This window comes from Pelophylax lessonae (assembly GCF_965119305.1).
Source record: "Pelophylax lessonae genome assembly, chromosome: 12".
In the NCBI taxonomy this organism is placed as follows: Eukaryota; Metazoa; Chordata; class Amphibia; order Anura; family Ranidae; genus Pelophylax; species Pelophylax lessonae.
This window is the reverse complement of record NC_138779.1, coordinates 217,430,048-217,452,476: the sequence shown is the minus strand read 5'-3', so window position 1 is coordinate 217,452,476 and position 22,429 is coordinate 217,430,048. Positions and strand designations below refer to the sequence as shown.

Here is a 22,429-nt window from a genome sequence, read left to right as displayed (position 1 = left end):
GCGGTCGTGCAACGCTGTACCCAAATGAAATTTCCCACAAACAGAGCTTTCTTTTGGTGGTATTTGATCACCTGTGCTATTTTTTGATCATGCGCTATAAACAAAAAAAGAGTGACAATATTGCAAAAATAACAATATCTTTCACATTTTTTATATGAAATTCCCCCAAAAAAATGTAAAAATCAAAATTTTTTAACATTTTAGGCCAATTTGTTTTCTGCTACATATGTTTGGTAAAAAAAAAATCGCAATAAGCATATTTTGATTGGTTTGCGCAAAAGTTATTGCGTTTACTAACTAAGGCAAAGATTTTTGTCATTTTTCTTGTTTTTTTTTTTTTTAACGATCTGCGATTTTTTTTGCGGGACTGCGACATTGCGGCGGACAGATAAGACCCTTGATTGACATTTTTGACACTTTTGGGGGTACCAGTGACATTACTGCAGTAATCAGTGCTATACATATGCACTGTTACTGTAAAAATGAAACTGGCAGGGAAGGGGTTAACTTTATTGGTGATGCAGGGGTTAAGTGTGTCCCTAGGGGCGTGCTTCTAACTGTAAAGGGGCGTGGCTTGTTGTGTAACAACAGAGACATACGATCCTACATAGCAGGACTGTGTGATCTCTGTTCTTACACAGGGGAGAATGACAGGCGGCTTTGTTTACATCAGCCGCCTGCCTTTCTACCTCTGCAGCGGACGATCGCGAGTGGCCGGTGAACATCGGGTCTGCCGGTCACACGCTCGGGGGGGTCCATGAACGAGCGGGGGCGGAAGCGCGCCTGCGGCGGCGCATGCTCACCCCCTAGAGCCTCACAGGCTAGGGACATAGTCCTATGTTGCTAAGCCTGTGAGGGGCTGACTGTAAATATACTGTGGGCGGTCGGTAAGTGGTTAAGCTTATGATCTACCAGAACACCCAGATCCTTCTCCGCTATGGATTCCCCCAGTTGTACTCCCCCTAGTATCTATGATGCATGCATATTCTTAGCCCCCTAAGCCATAACTTTACATTTGTCAACTTTAAACCTCATTTGCCACATAGTTGCCCAATGAAACAGTGCGTTGAGGTCAGATTGTAAGTTGGAGACATCCTGAAACGACGTTATTCCACTGCATAGCTTGGTGTCACCTACAAAGACTGAAATGGTACTTTTAATCCCAGACCCAATATAATTTATAGAGATATTAAAAAGTAAAGGTCTCAACACTGAACCTTGAGGTACACCACTGATAAACTTAGACCATTCTGATTAAAAATCATTAACCAGTCTTTCAGGATTCTGAAAACCACTTTAATGGAATCAAGGTAGAATGTCAAAAATACACCCAAGACATATTTGAAGGTTTTAATGGTGTGCCTTGAACTGAAAGTAAAGGTGTCCACACATTTATGTTGTTATAGTATAGACCGATAACTAACAGTTTTGTAATTTTGTTAATTCCAGGTCTAGTCTGCCCAAAGAACAGCCACTATGAAGTGTGTGCATCAGGGTGTGCTTCAACGTGTTACTCTCTCTCTCCTCCATTGGGATGCAACCTTGCATGTTCTGAAGGATGTGAATGCGATGATGGCTTTATTCTTAGCGGTGGAAACTGTGTTCCCATATCCAGCTGTGGTTGCACGTACGATAATACATACTACCAGTTGGGGGAGGTATTTTACCCCAGAGGCCTCTGCAACCAAAAGTGCGTATGTCTTGAAGGCGGAACTGTAGAGTGCAAAACTTCCACCTGCGGGCCCAACGAAGAGTGCAAAGTGATCGATGGAGTCCAGAAATGCCAGCCAGTAGGCTCAGCACAGTGCTCTGCATCTGGTGACCCCCACTACATGTCATTCGATGGCCAGGCATTTGACTTCCAAGGCAATTGTACTTACACCTTGTCCAAGACCGTGACAAACAATAACAATCTGGTACCTTTTACCATCAATGTGAAAAATGAAAAATGGGGCAACGGGCAAGTGTCCGTTACCAAACTAGTATCTTTTGAAGTCTATGGCTATAAGCTCGTTCTTCAGTATAATGTTCAAGGACAGATATTGGTAAGTCATAGTAATAATGATCCATGCAGCATATGTGTAAACCAAATTTCCTAGGGGTTATATATTGTAATCTGAAGAGCCCAGGATCAGCTAGCCGCTTGTACAAGTAAACAGCCTTTATTGTTTCAAAACCAAACAAAAACAGCTTTTCTTCAGCAAAAAACAGTCCATCACTCTGATATAACAAAACCAACAGAATGGCTCACCACCAATATAGCAGTCCCACATTAGGGTTTGGGGTTCCCGTCTGCTTCAGGGTACCTGCAAAGGCTACAGGAGCTCAGCAAATCAATGTCTAAGTTTCCAGACATTTTACAATTTCTCCCAGCTGTGGACTACTCCACTCCAGGTCATTGGCACGTGCTGACTGCCTCCTTTTTCTTTTTCAAGACTCCCTTGCAACTGTCCAACTGGACTACCATGGAACCCCTGGCCCTGCATTAGTGAGAAAACCTGGGCACTAAAAATGTCCCTTAAACTCTCCTTTAACCACTTGAAGACCAGACATTTGAATTTTTTTTTTTTTTTTTTGCAAAAAAATTACTTAGGACCCCAAACAATATATATATATATATATATATATATATATATATATATATATATGTATATATATATATATATATATGTATATATATATATATATATATATATGTATATATATATATATATATATATATGTATATATATATATATATATATATATATATATATATATATATATATATATATATATATATATATATATATATTTATTTATATATATATATATATATTTTTTTTTTTTAAGCAGAGGCTCTAGAGAATAAATTGGTGGGTTTTGCAATTTTTTATGTCACACGGTATTTGCCCAGCAATTTTTCAAATGCAATTTTTGGGAAAAAAAAACACAATACATAACCCAATTTTTTTGTAAAATATAAAAGATGATTTCAGGCCGAGTAAATAGATACCAAACATGTCACACTTTAAAATTGCCACAACGACGACAAATGTAGTAAATTTTGTTATCCATAGGCGATGCTTTAAAAGCCTTTACAGGTTACCACTTAAGATGTACAGAGGAGGTCTAGCACTAGAATTTCTGCATGAGATCTGACGCTCACGGCGATACCTCATATGTGTGGGACAATCGATGTTTGCATGTGTGCGGGACCAACGCATAGCACAGGAGGACAAAGGCACTTTACTTTTTTTTTTTTTTTTTTATTATTGTTAATTTATTTAATTTTTTTCATTTTTACACTGTTTCTTTATATATATATATATATATATATACACACATTTTTTTATATTCACTTTTATTGCTGTCACAAAGAATGTAAACATCCTTGTGACATCAATAGGCAGGGGTGTATCTACCATGAAGCAAATAAAGCGTTTCCCTGGGGTGGCATTTTTCGGGGGGGGGGGGGGGGGAGGGGGCAGCGTCTGTACTGGAATGAAGCCTGAAGCTGCAGGCATCACCCTGATATTGTTTTTTTGGGGGCAGACGGTCAACTCTTTTTGTAATAGCAATCTGAGCTGCTTATTAGATGCTCAATTGCTATTACAAGCAGCGGGAAGAGACGTCCCCCTCTGCCCCTTCCGCCACCTTTCACGGCTCTCCTGGGCTCTCCTGGAGTCTCCAGGAGTCCAGCGCTGTCATTACCCAGATCTGTTCCAGACCATTTTTCAGTGGGGGGGGGGGGGCAGCGTCTGTACTGGAATGATGCCTGAAGCTGCAGGCATCACCCTGATATTGTTTTTTTGGGGGCAGACGGTCAGCTCTTTTTGTAATAGCAATCTGAGCTGCTTATTAGATGCTCAATTGCTATTACAAGCAGCGGGAAGAGACGTCCCCCTCTGCCCCTTCCGCCTCCTTTCACGGCTCTCCTGGCTCTCCTGGAGTCTCCAGGAGTCCAGCGCTGTCATTACCCAGACCTGTTCCTTGCCAGACTTCGGGTCCTCTGAGCCGCCATCTTGCTTGTGGAAAACCAGCTGTGGCATCCTGCTGTTATATACAGCCAGCTGCCCACTTTGTATACATGAGACATGCCGCGCATAGGAACTGGTCCCTCAGCCTCCTGGAACTTGTGACATGCCCCAGCCAAGCCAAAATACTCCCATTTTAGGTGAAGTTTTACTTTAAAGAACTGGAAAATACTAGATGTCCCTTATAATTGCATATCAAGATCTTATCTAGGCAAATAAATTAAATGTACAGTAACTATGCTCAAACTGTTTTGTAGAAAAAAAAAAAAATATATATATATATATACAAATAATGTCTCCTTTTTAGATCAATGGAGTTTATAACAATATCCCAGTAAATTTGGATGATGGCAAAATCTGGGTCTACCAACTCGGTATAAGAGTGATCATTGACACGGACTTCGGGGTTCAGGTTAGTTATGACCTGGTCTACCATGTGATAGTCACTGTCCCAGGAAACTACAAGAATCAGTTGGGTGGTTTGTGTGGTAACTACAACGATGATAAAAAAGATGACTTCCAACTCCCAAATAAGAATGTGGTAACAGATCCTACTGTATTTGGAGCCTCTTGGAAGGTCCAGATAGCCGGGGTCACTTGTGATGATGGTTGTGGTGGTAAGGGCAAACCATGCCCACCATGTGACGATAGGACGAAGGAGATCTTCAAGACGGACAAATACTGTGGTTTCATGAAGAAGGTCGGAGGTCCTCTAAGTGCTTGCTATAATGTCATCAATTCCGATATTTTTATCAACAACTGTATCTATGACCTGTGTGCCAGTGTAGGTGACATACTGTGCCAGAACATACAGAGCTATGTTGCTGCATGCCAAGCAGCTGGAGTCACCATTCAGCCTTGGAGAACTGATGCCTTCTGCCGTAAGTTTCATACTGCTCCTGAGCTTCATTGTACATTTTAGGGATAGACCGAACACCCACTTGTCTGGTTTGCAGTATAACTCTTGAACAGGGGAAATGTTCTAACCCCAACTGTGAACCCCATTGAAGTATATGGGAGCTGAACAGAAAAAAAATCAAAAGTGCCCATTTTGAAGGCTTATATGCAAGTAATTGGACATAAAAGGGGTATGGGGGTCTGGGTACTGCCCTGGGGGATTTGTATCAATAAAAAAAAAAAAAAAAAAAAAAAAACAATAGTTTTTTCAGGAGCAGTGATTTTAAATATACTTAAAGTGCAACTATAAAAATGAAAAATTCCTTTAAATAAAATGCCCGGGGGTCCCCTAATGTGCTTGTAAAGTGGTGCATCTGTAAAACATGCTACAGCAAAAATTACATTCCTCAAAAAAAAAAAAAAAAACGGGTTAACTCCCATTTAAAATGCCGTCACCCGGCTATTAAAAAAATAAAGAAAAAACAGCAAAGGGTCTTCCTCCAGTTCGGGTCTTGTATGAATTTTAAGGAGAACCCAACACCAAAATGTAAAAAAAAACAGCGTGGGACCCCCAAATTCCATACCAGACTGTTATCTGAGCATGCAGCCCGGCAGGTCAGGAAAGGGGAGGGGACGTGCAAGCGCCCCCTTCCTGAACCATACCAGGCCACTTGACCTCAACATGGGGGGGGGGGGTGGGTGCTTTTTCCCCCAATCCAAAGCACCTTGTCCTCATGTTGATGGGGAAAAGGTCCTCTTCCTGACAACCCTGGGCTGTGGTTGTCGGGGTCTGCGGGTGGGGGGCTTATTGGAATCTGGAACCCCACTTTAACCACTTGCCGACTGCCTAACGCCAATCTACGTCGGCAGTCAGCCCCTCACAGGCAAAGCGACGAAGGTCTACGTCGCTAGCCTGTGAGGGTCTAGGGAGCGAGCGAGCGCCGCCGGAGGCGCGCTCCCGCTCCCGCACGGTCACGCACCCCCCCGCGCGTGTGACCGGCAGACCCGATGTCCGCCGGTCACTCTGTGATCATCGGGGGAGAGGGAGAAAGTCAGGCGGCTTGTGTAAACAAGCTGCCTGTCATTCTCCCCTGTGTATGAAGGATGATCATACGGTTCTACTATGTAGAACCGTTGATCACTGTTCATACATCTGAAGCCACAGCCAATCACAGTAGAAAGCACGCCCCTAGGGACACACATAGCCCCTCCCTTTCAAAAAAAGTTAACCCCTTCACTGCCAGTGTATTTTTACAGTAACAGTGCATATGTATAGCACTGATTACTGTAGAAATGTCACTGGTACCCCCAAAAGTGTCAAAAATGTCAGTCAAGGGTCCGATCTGTCCGCTGCAATGTCGCAGTACCGCAAAAAAAATCGCAGATCGCCGCCATTACGCGTTAAAAAAAAAACGACAAAAATGACAAAAATCTTTCCCTTTGTTAGTAAAAGCGATAACTTTTGTGCAAACCAATCAAAATACACTTTTTGCGATTTTTTTTATCAAACATAGCATAAAAGGTAGCATAAAACAAATTGGTCGAAAATGTTAAAAAATTTTGATTTTTACATTTTTTTGGGGGGGAATTTCATATAAAAAAATGTGAAAAATATTGCTATTTTTGCAAAATTTACGCTCTTTTTTTGTTTATAGTGCATGATCAAAAAATCGCACAGGTGATCAAATACCACCAAAAGAAAGCTCTGTTTGTAGGAAAAAAAGGACGCCAAATTTGTTTAGATACAGCGTTGCACGACCGCGCAATTGTCCGTTAAAGTCACGCAGTGCCGAATCGCAAAATACCCCCTGGTCAGGAAGGGGGTAAAATCTTCCGGGGCTTAAGTGGTTAACAAGGGGGCCCCCAGATCCCACCCCCACCTTATGTGAATGGGTATCAGGAATATTGTACCCCTACCCAATGAGCAAAAAAGTGTCAAAAAGTAAGAACCACAAGAAACAGTTTTTGAGAAGTCCTTTATTAAAAAACAAAAAAATAGTGTCCCTTGATGTAAATCCATCCTCAATCATGACGCCCGCCGAAGCCGAAAAATAGAAAAACATAAAAACACTCTTGTCTCCTCGGAGGCCTCCCGCCTTATGCCCGCACTGCGTGATGTCAGAAAGAGGTGGTGCCACTGGGTGACAGAGCAGGAATGGCCTCACCCGTTGCCTATATAAGAAATGTTAAAGCGCAGTGCAGGCATACAAGAGCATTTTTATTTTTTTCTATTTTTCGGGTCAGGCGGGCGTCGTGATTGACGATGGATTGCATCCCAGGGTGCTCATCGTGGTGAACACCCAGTGGACACCCTGCAAACTCAAGTGTTTGGAGAACCCTTCTCTCATCCTTGGTGCATTTTTTAGGTTTTATGAATTCTAGTAACCAACAATGACTATATACATCAATATATACTAACTGTTATCTTCTTATATTAGCATTGTCCTGCCCAGCCAACAGCAAGTACGATGTTTGTGCTGATGTGTGCTCCTCAACTTGTGCTGCTGTTACTTACCTTGCCAAATGCCCCACCACTTGCTCCGAGGGTTGCGAATGCAATGATGGCTTCTACTTTGATGGGAAGAACTGTGTTTCAATGGACAACTGTGGCTGCTTTGAGGATGGGAAATATTATCAGGTGGGCACTTTGATTTTGTTCTGGCATTATATGGACTGGGAGTTTAGTTTTAGACACTCTTTTTCTGTATAAGTTAGGGAAGGGTTAAAACTGTTCCGGTCCTCATTGCTGTGTACCCTTTAAAAATTCATCTAATTTTCTGTTCCAATGACCACTGTGGGATTTCCCCAACAGAGAGAACATTGAAGATAAAATCTCAACAGTGGTTCTTGCTCTTCCCTGCTTTACCAAAATAGGTGTTCTGTGCTGTAGTATGAGTCCCCATTGGAGAGATAAATCCTCAGTTACTGCCTTTAGGTGTCAAAATCAGCAACAGGGGTGGCCAGATCTGTGTGGCTACCCTAAAGAAGTCGAGACCAGACTATGTATGTTTTAAGTGTTCCTAAAGGTATATTTTTTTAAAAATAATAAACATGCCATACTTACCTGTTCTGTCTAATGATTTTTGCCCAGAACAGTCCCTATGCCCTTCCACCATCATTTGGGAGCCCCCAAGATGGCAGGAATGGAGCCCACTGCAGAACTTGTGAAAGGGTTCCGCTGCAGGACCGTAATAAAGGGCCCCAAAACGAGAGTAAACAGCCCCAGGATCAGTGGAAAGAGCCACAGGCTTTAAGGGAAGGACACCGGTCAGGGGTCTGGGGGGCCCTTCATGGTTTCTTGCACCGGGGACCTGAAGGTTCTAGTTACGCCCCTGCCTGAGCCCCATCTTGATCCAACAATGTGCACGGGAGCCTCAGTTCTCCAGGGACTCTCACTCATCATTGGCTGAGACAGCAGCAGGAGCCATTGGCTGCCACTGCTGTCAACCACAGCCAGTGAGCCAGGAGAGGCAGGGGGCGGAGCTGAACCTAAGATCTGTGTGTGAATGGACTCGCTCTGGGTGCACTCAGCAGGAGGGAAGGGAAAGGAGCACTGACGTGGGACCCAAAAAGAGGAGGATCTGGGCTGCTCTGTGCAAAACCATTACACAGAGCAGGTAACTAGGACATGTCTGTTATTTAAAAAAAAAACAACTTTAATATCACCTTAAGAAAGATGTATTTACAGTGAACCCAAAATCCATCCAAACACCAGCAAACAGGAAACACAAACAATTTTAATAAACAAGCGAACCATAACCATATGATCAAAATGCCACGTAGGTGGAATGCCAGGGTACAGTTGCAAGTGTGACCTTTGCGATCCTGGAAGTTCACCCACTGGTGTCAGTAGTTTTTATTTTTTAGTATTTTAATTGTATTATTTTTTATCATTTTATTTTATTTTTTTATAATGTGACTGACTATGACTCTGTCCATTCAGAAAAGGAAGGAGCTGGTAAATCACATATTTACTGACCCCTTCCTGGTTCTCTATTGTGACACATCCCCTGCAGCAGCCGGCAGGAGAGGGGAGGAAGCACAGTGGGGGGGGGGGGGGGCAGCACAGTGGGGGGGGGGCCAGGGGAGCACACAGGAGCCCAGAGACAGCAGAACGCAAGTGTACCGGATAGGAGGGGTGGTGGGGGCAGCATACAGAGGAACCAATCTCCTCCATTTACCTCCTGTAGCTACAGAAGGAAAAAGAGGACGGTGATTTCTCTACATGCTGCCCCTGCCACCCCCCATATCCAGTTGTACAGGGGAGCCGCACAGGCCCCCTGGAGCATGGGGCCCTGCAATGCCTGTAGTTACACCCCTGCTTTAAACATTGTACAGTTCCAGTTCTCATCTAGCCTTTTTCTGTCAAATATGTCCATGTTGCACAAAGGTCTTCAGTTTCACACAATGTTGTCTTGTAATCCTTACAAAAGAGTGACATATATATATATATTTTTTTATAAATGCAATTTTATTTTAAACCTATTTTACCTCCACAGCCCAATGAGAGAGTCTTATCCAGTGACTGCAAACAGGCTTGCAGATGTAGCCCGGCGGATGGGCTTATCTGTGAAGACACAAGCTGTGCAGCTGATGAAGAATGTAAGATTCAAGATGGAATTGTTAAATGCGTTAAAAAAGGTAAGGGTTTTGATTTGTGATGTACACCTCATAAAAAGAGTAAAACTTGGAACATTGCAATTGCCACAAGATTTCAAAAATAAATGGGGCTATGTTTAGCCCAAGCCTACAGTCTCCTAAACTGTGTCTTCGTTCCTATTTTCTGCACTTGAAAAGATGATGCCTTGTTTTCACCTATTGTTCTTGGTCCTCTTTAGAGACCCCTAAACATCTGGACAAACCCTTTAGAAAGGAGACTTTTGTGATGTGTGGTATTGGGGAAATTATACTCAAGTGGCAGGTGCTTTTCCAATGAGTTGCGTCAGTCAAAACTAGATTTAAGGGCATGGCAGCCCACTTTTATTAAAAAAAAAAAAAAAAAAATTATATAGACATCAGTTGCCTACGCAGGGGTTTTCCACATCCATAAACTTTACTTTATTAAGGTACAAACAGAAGTAACAAAGTACAGGAATGGTATACATCTAGTAATCAACAGTTGGCATACGATTTTTATCAGAGCTTCAAGTGAAATCCTTTACAACCCGGTTCATCATATAAACAATAGCTAACAAAATATGTATGTAGCAAACATATAGGAGACCAAAAGGGATGAAGGGAAAAAAAAAGGGGGGTTAGGGAGGGGGTAAGCAGGGGTTTTCCACATCAATATGAACAGTTAAACAAAATACTGAGCAACCTGGCTCCCTTGTTGGCAGCGAAACAGTTCTTCTTACCAGTTCCTCTGACTGTGTTGTCCAGCTCTCCCAGCTCCCTTGGCTCTCTTAGCCTTCAGTTGCAGTGATCTGCTGCATGGCCCAATCCTGTCCTCTGGATAGGGATTCTTCTTCTGCTTACTGGGGCACCTCTGACCCCTGGGTGTAACCTTCTGTCTCTCAGATCCTGGCTGGGGCACCTCTGGCCCCTTGGAAACACCTCCTGTCTCTTGGCTGCTGGTTGGGGAACCTCTGACCCCTGGGAGAGAGCTCCTGTCCCTTGGCTTCTGACTGGGGCACCTGTGACCCTATCTCTTGGCTGCTGGCTGGAGCACCACTGAACCCTGGGTGAGACCCCCTGTCTCTTGGCTCCTGGCTGGGGCACCTGTGACCCCTGGGTATGACTTTCTGTCTCTTGGCTGCTGGCTGGGGCACCTCTGACCCCTGAGCAAGACCTCCTGTCTCTTGGCTTCTGGCTGGAGCACCTCTGAATCCCGGATAGGACCTCTTGTCTCTTGGGTCCTGGCTGGGGCACCTCTGGTCTGAGCTGGATGAGAGAGAAAGGGGGGTGAGAGAGAGAGAGAGAGGGGGGTGAGAGAGAGAGAGAGGGTAGGTGAGAGAGGGGGTGAGAGAGGCAGGTCTAGCAACTAGTGGCCAATAGAATCTAAGGTGGAGGGGGCTTTTTTGACGCCCCCTTGCAAAGTGCTGCCCTAGGCCTGGGCCTTGTCGGCCTAGGCCAAAATACAGCACTGGGTCTGGTGTGTCCCTGTTCACTGTTTCAGGTCCGAATTTGGTCTGCATTTTTGGCTGAATCTGGACCAGAAATGGACCAAAGGATGCACAGGACCCTTCTGCAAACTGCTCAGCAGCCGTCTTGGAGATGTGTGAACTGGCTCCATTAGGAGCCAGTCACAGTCTCCTGACATGTGAATTGGGTTTCTCCACATCCAATTTGCACCCGTGTGAACCCAGCCAGCCTTACACAGCTTTGTCACATACCACAGCTCTGTCTGGCATGGTAGGAGACCAAATCATTTTTCTTCTGCAGGTAATAACACTTGCAGGTCTTGCCCCCCCCCCACCCCCCCAGGCTGTCACTGGTTAGTGATCTCCCCTAGCTTCCAGGTTCTGTGATGATTGGCTGCCCTGCTGCATTGTGAACACAGGATGGCGCTTGCTTGGCAAAGGCATCATTCACTCTCAATGAATTCAAAGCATTCTCTGTAGACATGTGTGGTTCGTATCATTCTAAATTGAAATTTGGATGAATGTTTCGCTATATACAATTACAATAGTAACAAGTTTAAAACAGATCCAAAATAACGAAACAAAATTTTCGGACAAAATTCGAATTTGAATCGTTTTGAAATCAAATTCGAATGGTTTTCTAATTCAAATTCAAATAGTTTTCTAATTCGATTCGTTTTTGAATTATAATAGATTTGAAATTCGAATAGATTTCAAGTTTGAATCTTTTTGGAATTCTAATGGTTTTGTAATTGAATTAGAATTTTCGAAGAGAATAAAAAATAGATTAGAAAAGAAAATAGAATAGAAAAGAATATTGCAAAAAAAGCGATTGGTCGCTGGCTGGTTGGTAAGTAGTGACTGGAAATCCCCATGCTTTTTTGAGAATAGAAAAGAATAGACTAGAAAAGAAAATAATAGAATAATTTTGCACGCCCAATTTTTCAGTTTTTTATTTGTTGACAAAGTTTGAAATATCCAATAAATTTCATTCTACTTCATGATTGTGTCCCACTTGTTGTTGATTCTTCACAAAAAATTACAGTTTTATATCTTTATGTTTGAAGCCTGAAATGTGGCAAAAGGTCGCAAAGTTCAAGGGGGCCGAATACTTTCGCAAGGCACTGTATATATATACTGATATATATATATATATACATATATATATATATATATATATATATATATATATATATATATATATACTGTATATACACAGTATCTCACACAAAACTAAGTACACCCCTCACATTTTTGTAAATATTTTATTCTATCTTTTCATGTGACAACACTGAAGAAATGACACTTTGCTACAATGTAAAGTAGTGAGTGTACAGCTTGTATAACAGTGTAAATTTACTGTCCCCTCAAAATAACTCAACACCCAGCCATTAATGTCTAAACCACTGGCAACAAAAGTAAGTACACCCCTAAGTGACAGTGTCCAAATTGGGCCCAAAGTGTCAATATTTTGTGTGGCCACCATTATTTTCCAGCACTGCCTTGTTGGGTTACTTTGAGGGAACAGCAAATTTACACTGTTATACAAGCTGTACACTCACTACTTTACATTGTAGCAAAGTGTCATTTCTTCAGTGTTGTCACATGAAAAGATAGAATAAAATATTTACAAAAATGTGAAGGGTGTACTCACTTTTTTGAGATACTGTATATATATATATATATATATATATATATATATATCTGTATCTATCTATCTATCTATCTATCTATCTATCTATCTATCTATCTATCTATCTATCTATCTATCTATCTATCTATCTATCTATATATATATATAGATATATATATATATATAAAAATGAATATATATATATATATATATATATATATATATATATATATATATACATACTGTACATATATTTCCATATATGATCTATATATATATATATATATATATCCATATATTGTGTATTATTATTATTATTATACAGGATTTATATAGCGCCAACAGTTTGCGCAGCGCTTTACAATGTGAAGGAAAACAATACAGTTACAATACAGTTCAAAACAGGCGGAACTAGAGGGCCCTGCTCGTTAGAGCTTACAATCTAGAAGGGAGGGTCAAGTGAAACAAAAGGCAATAACTGTGGGGGATGGGTTGATGGAGAAAAGGAGGTACATTTGTTAAGGGTTGGTAGGATAGGCTTCTCTGAAGAGGAGGGTTTTCAGAGATCGCCTAAAAGCTAATAGAGTGGGGGATAATCGGACAGATAAGGGTAAGGAGTTCCATAGGATTGGAGAGGCTCTGGAAAAGTCCTGGAGGCGAGCATGGGAGGAGGTGATGAGTGAGCTAAAGAGCAGGAGGTTTTGAGAAGAACGAAGAGAGCGATTAGGTTGGTATTTTGAGATGAGGCTGGTGATGTAGCTGGGGGCTAGGCTGTGGATTGCTTTGTAAGATGTTGTAAGTATTTTGAATTTAATTCGTTGGGTGAGCGGAAGCCAGTGGAGGGCTTGACAGAGAGGAGCGGCGGACACTGAGCGATTGGTGAGGTGGACGAGTCTGGCGGCAGCATTCATGATGGATTGAAGGGGGGATAGCCTGTGTAGAGGTAAGCCAATGAGGAGGTAATTTCAGTAGTCGAGGCGCGAGATGACCAGGGAGTGAACTAGGAGTTTTGTTGTGTCTTTGGTTAGAAAGGGGCGTATTTTGGAGATGTTGCGGAGGCTGAGGCGGCAAGATTTGGACAGCGATTGGATGTGGGGTTTGAAGGAGAGTTCAGAGTCCAGGACAACACCTAAGACCTTGGCATGCGGGGATGGGCTGATGGTACTGCCATTGATATTGACGGAGAAATCAGGGGAAGGGGCACGCGGTGGAGGAAAAACTATAAGTTCGGTTTTGGATGGATTTAGTTTGAGGAAGTGGTGAGACATCCAGACCGATATATCTGATAGTAAATTAGTGATGCGTGAGGAGACTGAAGGAGAGAGCTGAGGAGTGGATAGGTAGATTTGGGTATCGTCAGCGTAGAGATGGTATTGGAAGCCGTGGGAGGCTATCAACTGACCTAGAGAGGAGGTGTAGATTGAAAATAGGAGGGGTCCAAGAACAGAGCCTTGGGGGACTCCAACAGAGAAGGGAAGAGGAGAGGAGGAAGTAGAATTGTAAGAAACGCTAAAGGTGCGGTTGGATAAGTAAGAAGATAACCAGTGAAGAGTACAGTCACGGAGACCAAAGGCATGGAGTTTTTTGAGGAGGAGGGGATGGTCAACCGTATCAAAGGCAGCAGAAAGGTCCAGAAGTAGGAGTACAGAATAGTGTCCATTGGTTTTGGCCGTTAGCAGATCGCTTGTCAGCTTTAGGAGTGCAGTTTCAGTGGAGTGTTGAGGCCGAAATCCAGACTGAAGAGGATCAAGGAGGCAATTCTCTGCAAGGTGGTCGCACAGTCGGTTGTAGACTAGACATTCGAGGAGTTTGGATGAAATGTATATATATATATATATATATATATATATATATATATATATATGTAGATAGATAGATAGATAGATAGATAGATAGATAGATAGATAGATAGATAGATAGATAGATAGATAGATAGATAGATAGATAGATAGATAGATAGATAGATAGATAGATAGATAGATAGATAGATAGATAGATAGATAGATAGATAGATAGATATAGTAACTAAACACAATAATTTACATACTTAAACAAATTCTACATGTTGGATAATTCTAGTCAGATTAATACATACTACATAACGAGATTATTATTATTATTATTATTATTATTATGCCAGCAGACAATAAAATTATGACTGAACCCATTTCAGGGGATATGATAAATAGGTTATAGTCACATCATCATACACTCTTATATATGTGGAGATGGCACGGTTCTTATTAGAATATTCTCATCAATACATAAAAATAAAACTCCATAGTTCCATCTTAGCATATAATGGACTTTATGGACTATGAAGGTTGTACATCAATAAACATCCTAATATTCCCAGTTGGATGTCCGTTGTCCACTTTCCACATATTTTAAATGATGTTTGATATATACAGGAGCATCATTTATAAAATTAGAAAATCATCAAAAAGTTAATTTATTTCTGTAATTCAATTCAAAAAGTGAAACTCTTATATTTTATATAGATGTGTTACACACAGAGTGATAAATATGAAGCATTTCTTTCTTTAAATTTTGGTGATTATGGCTTACAGCGAGTGACACCCCAAAATTCAGTATTTTAGAAAAATAGAATATTACACACATTACATTATTACATTATATTAAATTACATAATATTACAAAAGACCAATAAAAAAAATGAGGATTTGTAATAGAGAAATGTTGTCTTAGTGAAAAGTCTGTCCATGTACAGTATAGTTCCATGTACAGTATAGGATGCACTCGGTCGGGGTTCCTTTTGCATGAATTACTGCATCAATGCGGCGTGGCATGGAGGCGATCAGCCTGTGGCACTGCTGTAGCCTCATTGAAATTGCTTTGATATTGGCTGTGAGCTCTTCTACATTGTTGGGTCTGGTGTCTCTCATCTTCCTCTTGACAATTCCCCACAGATTCTCTATGGCAGTGGTCCTCAACCCTGGTCCTCAGATAACTGAAATACATCCCAGGTGATATAATTTGCTGCTCAATGATTGCAGTACTCTAGTCTGCATCTCCCCAAGGTAATACTTAAAATCTGGCCTGTTAGTGGGCCCTGAGGACCGGAGTTGAGGACCACTGCTCTATGGGATTTAGGTCAGGCGAGTTTGCTGGCCAATCAAGCACAGTGATCCCATGATCATGTGACCAGGTATTGGTAGTTTTGGCAGTGTGGGCGGTGCCAAGTCCTGTTGGAAAATTAAATTAACATCTCCATAAAGCTGGTCAGCAGAGGGAAGCATGAAGAGCTCTAGAATTTCCTGGTAGAGAGCTGTGCTCACTTTGGACTTGATAAAACACAGTGGACCAACACCAGCAGATGACACGGCTCCCAAATCATCACTGACTGTGGAAATTTTGCATTTAGTTTGGAGATCAAAATCCCAGTCTGGAGGAGGAGTGGAGAGGCACAGAATCCAACTTGCATGAGGTCCAATGTGAAGTTTCCACAGTCAGTGATGATTTGGGGAGCCGTGTCATCTGCTGGTGTTGGTCCACCAGAAAAAAAATTCTTCAGCCTTTAGGACCTCTTTAATCCTTCTCTGGGTTGGATTTCTTAGAATCATTCATATTTTATATTTAAAAAGTTTTAATATTATTGTATAATTACATTTTGTTCTGTTCCCCAAGAAAAAAAAATGTATTAAAAAAAAAAATACAAAACGGTCTTACAGCCTATTATCAAAATGTTTAATCTTCAGGATTACCGCCTACCACAGCTCCTCTGAAGCCGACCTGCCGTAATATAAGATGTAGAGCCAGAGAAAAATGCCAAATTCTCAATGAGATTCCAACTTGTGTGGCGCTCTCTGAAGTCTATTGTCATGCAATCGGTGATCCTCATTATAAAACCTTTGATGGTCGCTTTTATGACTTCCAAGGCACCTGCACCTACACAATCGCTAAGACTTGCGGCAAAGACAACAGCCTCACCAATTTTAGCATAGAGGCAAAAAACGAGAATCGAGGCAGCACTCAATTTTCCTACGTCAGTCATGTGACTGTGAAGATCCTATACCCTCAAGAAATTATTATTATAAATGTAGTGAGAAATGATATTGGGTTTGTGAAGGTAAGTTACCAAGCTTATGTATATTAAAAATGGCCAAATGTTTGCAGACATCTTACTATGAAACCCATATGAGCTTGTAGGGAATTCCAATAAACACCCCTTTGTGGCAATAAAAGCCTCCACTCTCCAGGCTTTCCACCACATTTTAGGTGTAGTTGTGCCCATTTGTGAGGTCAGGTACCAGGGTTGGGTTACTAATCAGCAAAATAAGTCCACACTTAGGCCACCAAGGGAAGAAGACACCAGAGAGTTTTTCTCCATAGCAATCATGCCCTGAACCCTTTCACTGCCAGGCCATACTGCCCATTTCTTCCCCTCATGTGGGCAAGACCATTTCTTAGATTTTTTACTTTTCTATTATTTTTCTCCTACAAATTTTCTAGTTTGTTAAAATCCCCCCCCCCAACCACTTATTTCCTGAAAGCACAGGACTGAATAAAAAGATGGTGCTCTTTATTTTCCAGTTCCTGTGATAGTTACGCAAATGTTTATCAAAATGTTACTTTTAATATAAATACACTAAAAACATTATTAACACACATAAACACAACAAATCTTACAAATTTCCTTTGTTTGTCTACTTGTTTTTTTTTGGGGGGGGGGGGGTTGTATTTTAAATTTTAATTCTATGTGTTATTTAATCATTATTTTTTTACTTTTATGTTTTTTTTTAATTTTCATTTTAACCCAACCACTTGCCACCCAGGCCAATTCTGACATTTATCTCCTACGTGAAAAATCAACAATTTTTTTGCTAGAAAATTACTCAGAACGCCCAAACATTATATATGTTTTTTTTTTTTATTTTTTAGCAGAGACACCAGGGAATAAAATGGTGGCCATTTCAACTTTTTATGTCGCACAGAAGAGGTCTTGGGCTAGAATCATTGCTCTCACGCTAACATTCACTTCGATACATCACGTGTATGGTTTGAGCGCCGTTAAATCACTTAATGACCAGGCCATTTTTTGTGATTCGGCACTGAAAATTTAACAGAAAATTGCGAGATCGTGCAACGCTGTACCCAAATACATTTTTTTTCCCCACAAATAGAGCTTTCTTTTAAAGGTATTTGATAACCTGTGTGATTTGATTTTTTTGCACTATAAACAAAAAAATTCAACATTTCTGAAAAAAAATATATATATTTTTCACATTCTGCTATATAACATTCCCAAAAAATTTTTTTAAAAATCTAAAATCTAAATTTTTTATCCATTTAGGCTAATTTGTATTCTGCTACATATCTTTGGTATGAAAAAAAATCACACTAAGCGTACTTTGATTGGTTTGCGCAAAAGTTATCACGTCTACAAAGATTTATGTAATTTTAATTTATTTATTTAGTTTTTACTAGTAATAGCAGCGATCTGCGATCGCTCGTACCCCCCCAGCACCCTGTGCATGATCGATGTAGAGCTACGTCAGTTCGTGCAGGAGAGCCAGCCTGCCACAGTAAAACTGTGGTGGGAGGTCGAGAGAGTTAAATATGCGGGCGCAATGTACATATGCGTTCGCTTCTGCGTGCAAGGACGGGGGCCCTTTTCCAATTTATTTATTTTTTTATTGTTAATTTTATTTTTATTTTTTTATATGTTGACACTTTCCCTTTACATTTTTTTAAATCACTTTTATTACTATTACAAGGAATGTAAATATCCTTTGTAATAGGAATAGGGCATGACAGGTCCTCTTTACAGCCAGATCTGGGGTCCATAAGTCCCCACATCTGGAAAGCCTGAGATCAAAAAAAAAAAAAAAGATCTCTGATTCCCAGCCAAGGCAATGGTAGTGTTTACAACTGCCGATGCCAGACTTGAATTCATTACGTTGCATCCGGCCTCCAAAGTGTTCACTAGGGTTGAGGTCAGGGCTTTGTCCTGGATCCTCGAGTTCCTTCACACCAAACAAGTCAAACCATGTCTTTATGAAGATGTTGATTGAGAAGACCTGACTCATTCCAATTGACCCCAAAGGTGTTCAGTAGGGCTGAAGTCAAGGCTTTGTCCAGGGCACTCAAGTTCCTTCACACCAAACAAGTCAAACCTTGTCTTTATGAAGATGTTGATTGAGAAGACCTGACTCATTCCAATTGACCCCAAAGGTGTTCAGTAGGGCTGAAGTCAAGGCTTTGTCCAGGGCACTCAAGTTCCTTCACACCAAACAAGTCAAACCATGTCTTTATGAAGATGTTGATTGAGAAGACCTGACTCATTCCAATTGACCCAAAGGTGTTCAGTAGGGCTGAAGTCAAGGCTTTGTCCAGGACACTCAAGTTCCTTCACACCAAACAAGTCAAACCATGTCTTTATGGAGTTGGCCATATAATGTATCTGCTTTGAAGGTTGAGTTAAATTTGAAATATAATTTTCTCTTTGTCTTCCATCCCTCTTGTTCTAGGTGAATAATAGGCGTCAACGGCTCCCTTTGAATCTCAATAATAAAATCCAAATTTTCCAGTCTGGCGTTTTCGTATATATTGTGACTGATTTCAACCTAAGGGTGCTGTATGACTGGAATTCCATGTTATATGTATACATTTCCAGCAGCTATTTCCAGAATGTGTGCGGAATGTGCGGCAACTACAATGAGAATCCTTCAGATGACTTTGCCACACCCTCTGGCACTCAGGCAGCCGGTCCGACTGATTTTGGCAAAAGTTGGAAAGTGGACGATGGAGATGACTTCTGTTGGCATGATTGCAACGGAGATTGCACACTCTGCCCACCGGCCCTTCAAAAACAATTTTTGGATGATAAGAAATGTGGGCTCATTTCTTCAGCGAGAGGTCCATTCAACCAGTGTCATGCAATAATAGACCCAAGAATTTTTGTAGACAATTGTGTATATGATGTGTGCTTGAACGGAGGCTCCAAGACAATTTTATGTCAAAGCCTGGCAACGTACGCCTCTATATGTCAAAGAAATAACGTTCAAATTGGGGATTGGAGAGCATTGGCTGGATGTCGTAAGTATATATTGGACAAAAGTTACTTGTTTTTTTTTCTTTTTATTTCAATATTTCTTTATTAACCACTTAAGCCCCGGAAGATTTTACCCCCATTCCGACCAGGGGGTATTTTGCGATTCGGCACTGCGTGACTTTAACGGACAATTGTGCAGTTGTGCGGCGCTGTACCTAAACGAATTTGACGTCCTTTTTTCCCCACAAACAGAGCTTTCTTTTGGTGGTTTTTGATCACCTGTGCAATTTTTTGATCATGCGCTATAAACAAAAAAAGAGCGTCAATTTTGCAAAAATAACAATATTTTTCACATTTTTTTATATGAAATTCCCCAAAAAAATGTAAAAATCTAAATTTTTTAACATTTTAGGCCAATTTGTTTTATGCTACATAAGTTTGGTAAAAAAAAATCGCAAAAAGCGTATTTTGATTGGTTTGCGCAAAAGTTATTGCGTTTACTAAGGGAAAGATTTTTGTCATTTTTGTTGTTTTTTTTAACGCGTAATGGCGGCGATCTGCGATTTTTTTTGCGGGACTGCAACATTTGGGCGGGCAGATCGCACCCTTGACTGACATTTTTGACACTTTTGGGGTTACCAGTGACATTACTACAGTAATCAGTGCTATACATATGCACTGTTACTGTAAAATTACACTGGCAGTGTGTGTCCCTAGGGGCGTGATTCTAACTGTGATTGGCTGTGGCTTGAGCTGTAGGAACAGTGATCAACGGTCCTAAATAGTAGAACCGTATGATCACTATTCCTACACAGGGGAGAATGACAGGCGGCTTGTTTACATCAGCCGCCTGCCTTTCTCCCGCTGTCACGGACGATCGTGAGTGAGCGGCGGACATCGGGTCACACGCGCGGGGGGTCCGTTACCGCGCGAGAGCAACGCCTCTGGCGGCGCGTGCTCGCTCCCCAGAGCCTCACAGGCTAGTGACGTACCGGAACGTCACTTTGCCTGTGAGGGGCTGACCGCCGCAGTATATGTACTTGCGGCGGTCGGCAAGTGGTTAAAAATTTGCATAGGAACAAAAATAAAAAAAAATGAAGGAACTCAAAACCATAATTACAAACAGATGTCCTGCGTGGACACAGATGAACCATTGTAACAAACGCAAGGTATAGGTCAGGGGTCTTCAAATTACAGCCCTCCAGTTGTTCAGGAACAACAATTCCCATCATGCCTAGTCATGTCTGTGCATGTCAGATTTTTACAATGCCTCATGGGATGTGTAGTTCCGCAACAGCTGGAGGGCCGTAGTTTGAGGATCCCAGGTATAGGTAATAATCTATGCCTGAGCGATATTATATATAACATGAGCATTAACGCAGAGTTCCGGGCACAAAAACATTTTTTCAATAAACATACCCCCGGGACAGTCAGGGCTAGTACATTCCACAATGGCTAGCCTCTGATCTGTCCCGGTTCGCACTTACCTGCAAGAAGAAATACTCACTTTTAAAATTTCTTCTCCAGCGTTGCCATCTCTGTTGTGGGCAGCTGAAGCCAGCGCGTTCCTCTTCTGCGTCCTTTTCCACGTCTTCTTCTCCCAGAAGGCGCTTTCACCGGCCCCTCTCATGATTCCTGGGAGCTGAACGTCATCCTCCCAGGTATCAATGCGACGGCACCGGCCCCGCTCGTCACTTCCGGTTTGCAATGATTCCTGGGAGTTGAACATCATCGCTCCCAGGAATCAATGCGACGGCACCGGCCCCTCTCATCACTTCCCAGTGCGGCGCCGCATTCCTACACAGCTTCTGGGCATGCCCAGAAGCTGTTTAGCAAGGAATGTGGCATCGCACCGGAAGTGATGAGAGGGGCCGGTGCCGTCGCATTGATTCCTGGGAGCGATGACGTTCAGCTCCCAGGAATCATTGCAAACCGGAAGTGACGGCACGGGCCGCGGCCACCGAGGGAGGAAGTGGAAGACAGGTGAGTATTTCTTTCTACAATTACAACGTAAGTAAAAAAAAAAATATCCTAACTATCCAATTCTGTTTCAGGTGAGGAAAAGCAAGCGGATGGCCACAAAATCGGTTATGTAGATTTTGTGGCCGGAACTCCGCTTTAAGTAAGTGAGAGAGAACCAGGCAGAAGGGGGAGGGAAATGGGGGTGGGAGAAAGGGGAAGGGACCAGCAATTTTGAGTTGAGTGCCAAGATAATCAACAATTCAGAGCGTCATCGCGTCACTTCCGGCCTTGCGCTTTTCAGTCTGTGTGTGGAACTTGAAAGGGGGCACGTCGCTAGCCTGTGAGGCTCTAGGGAGCGAGCGCGCGCCCCCTGAAGGCGCGCTTCTGCTCGGTCACTGACCCCCCCCCCCCGCACGTGTGCCCGGCGGACCCGATGTCCGCCGGTCACTCGCGATCGTCTGTTACACCGGGAGAAAGGCAGGCGGCTAATGTAAACAAAGCCGCCTGTCATTCTCCCCTGTGTGGAGAATGGAGATCAAACGGTTCTGCTATGTAGGACCGTTGATCTCTGTTCTTACACATCAAGCCACATCCAATCACAGTTAGAAGCACGCCCCTAGGGACACACTTGACCCCTCCCTCTCAAAAAAAGTTAACCCCTTCACTGCCAGTGTCATTTTTACAGTAACAGTGCATATGTATAGCACTGATTACTGTAGTAATGTCACTGGTAACCACAAAAGTGTCAAAAAGGGTCCGATCTGTCCGCCGCAATGTCGCAGTCCCGCAAAAAAAATCTCGTTAACAAAAAAAACAACAAAAA

General features: G+C 42.1%; 1 protein-coding gene across 1 annotated transcript in view; it reads left to right on the top strand.

Annotated features, from left to right (window-relative positions):
- Window positions 1–22,429, top strand: part of LOC309569034 (IgGFc-binding protein-like) — a gene marked incomplete at both ends in the record, with an annotated part of 181,502 nt that overhangs the window by 27,996 nt on the left and 131,077 nt on the right. The window contains 6 exons of the mRNA XM_082274795.1: window positions 1,450–2,045; window positions 4,324–4,897; window positions 7,352–7,551; window positions 9,413–9,554; window positions 16,349–16,719; window positions 19,121–19,688. Of these exons, the coding sequence (XP_082130921.1) occupies window positions 1,450–2,045; window positions 4,324–4,897; window positions 7,352–7,551; window positions 9,413–9,554; window positions 16,349–16,719; window positions 19,121–19,688 (2,451 nt within the window). The remainder of the gene's footprint in view (window positions 1–1,449; window positions 2,046–4,323; window positions 4,898–7,351; window positions 7,552–9,412; window positions 9,555–16,348; window positions 16,720–19,120; window positions 19,689–22,429) is intronic.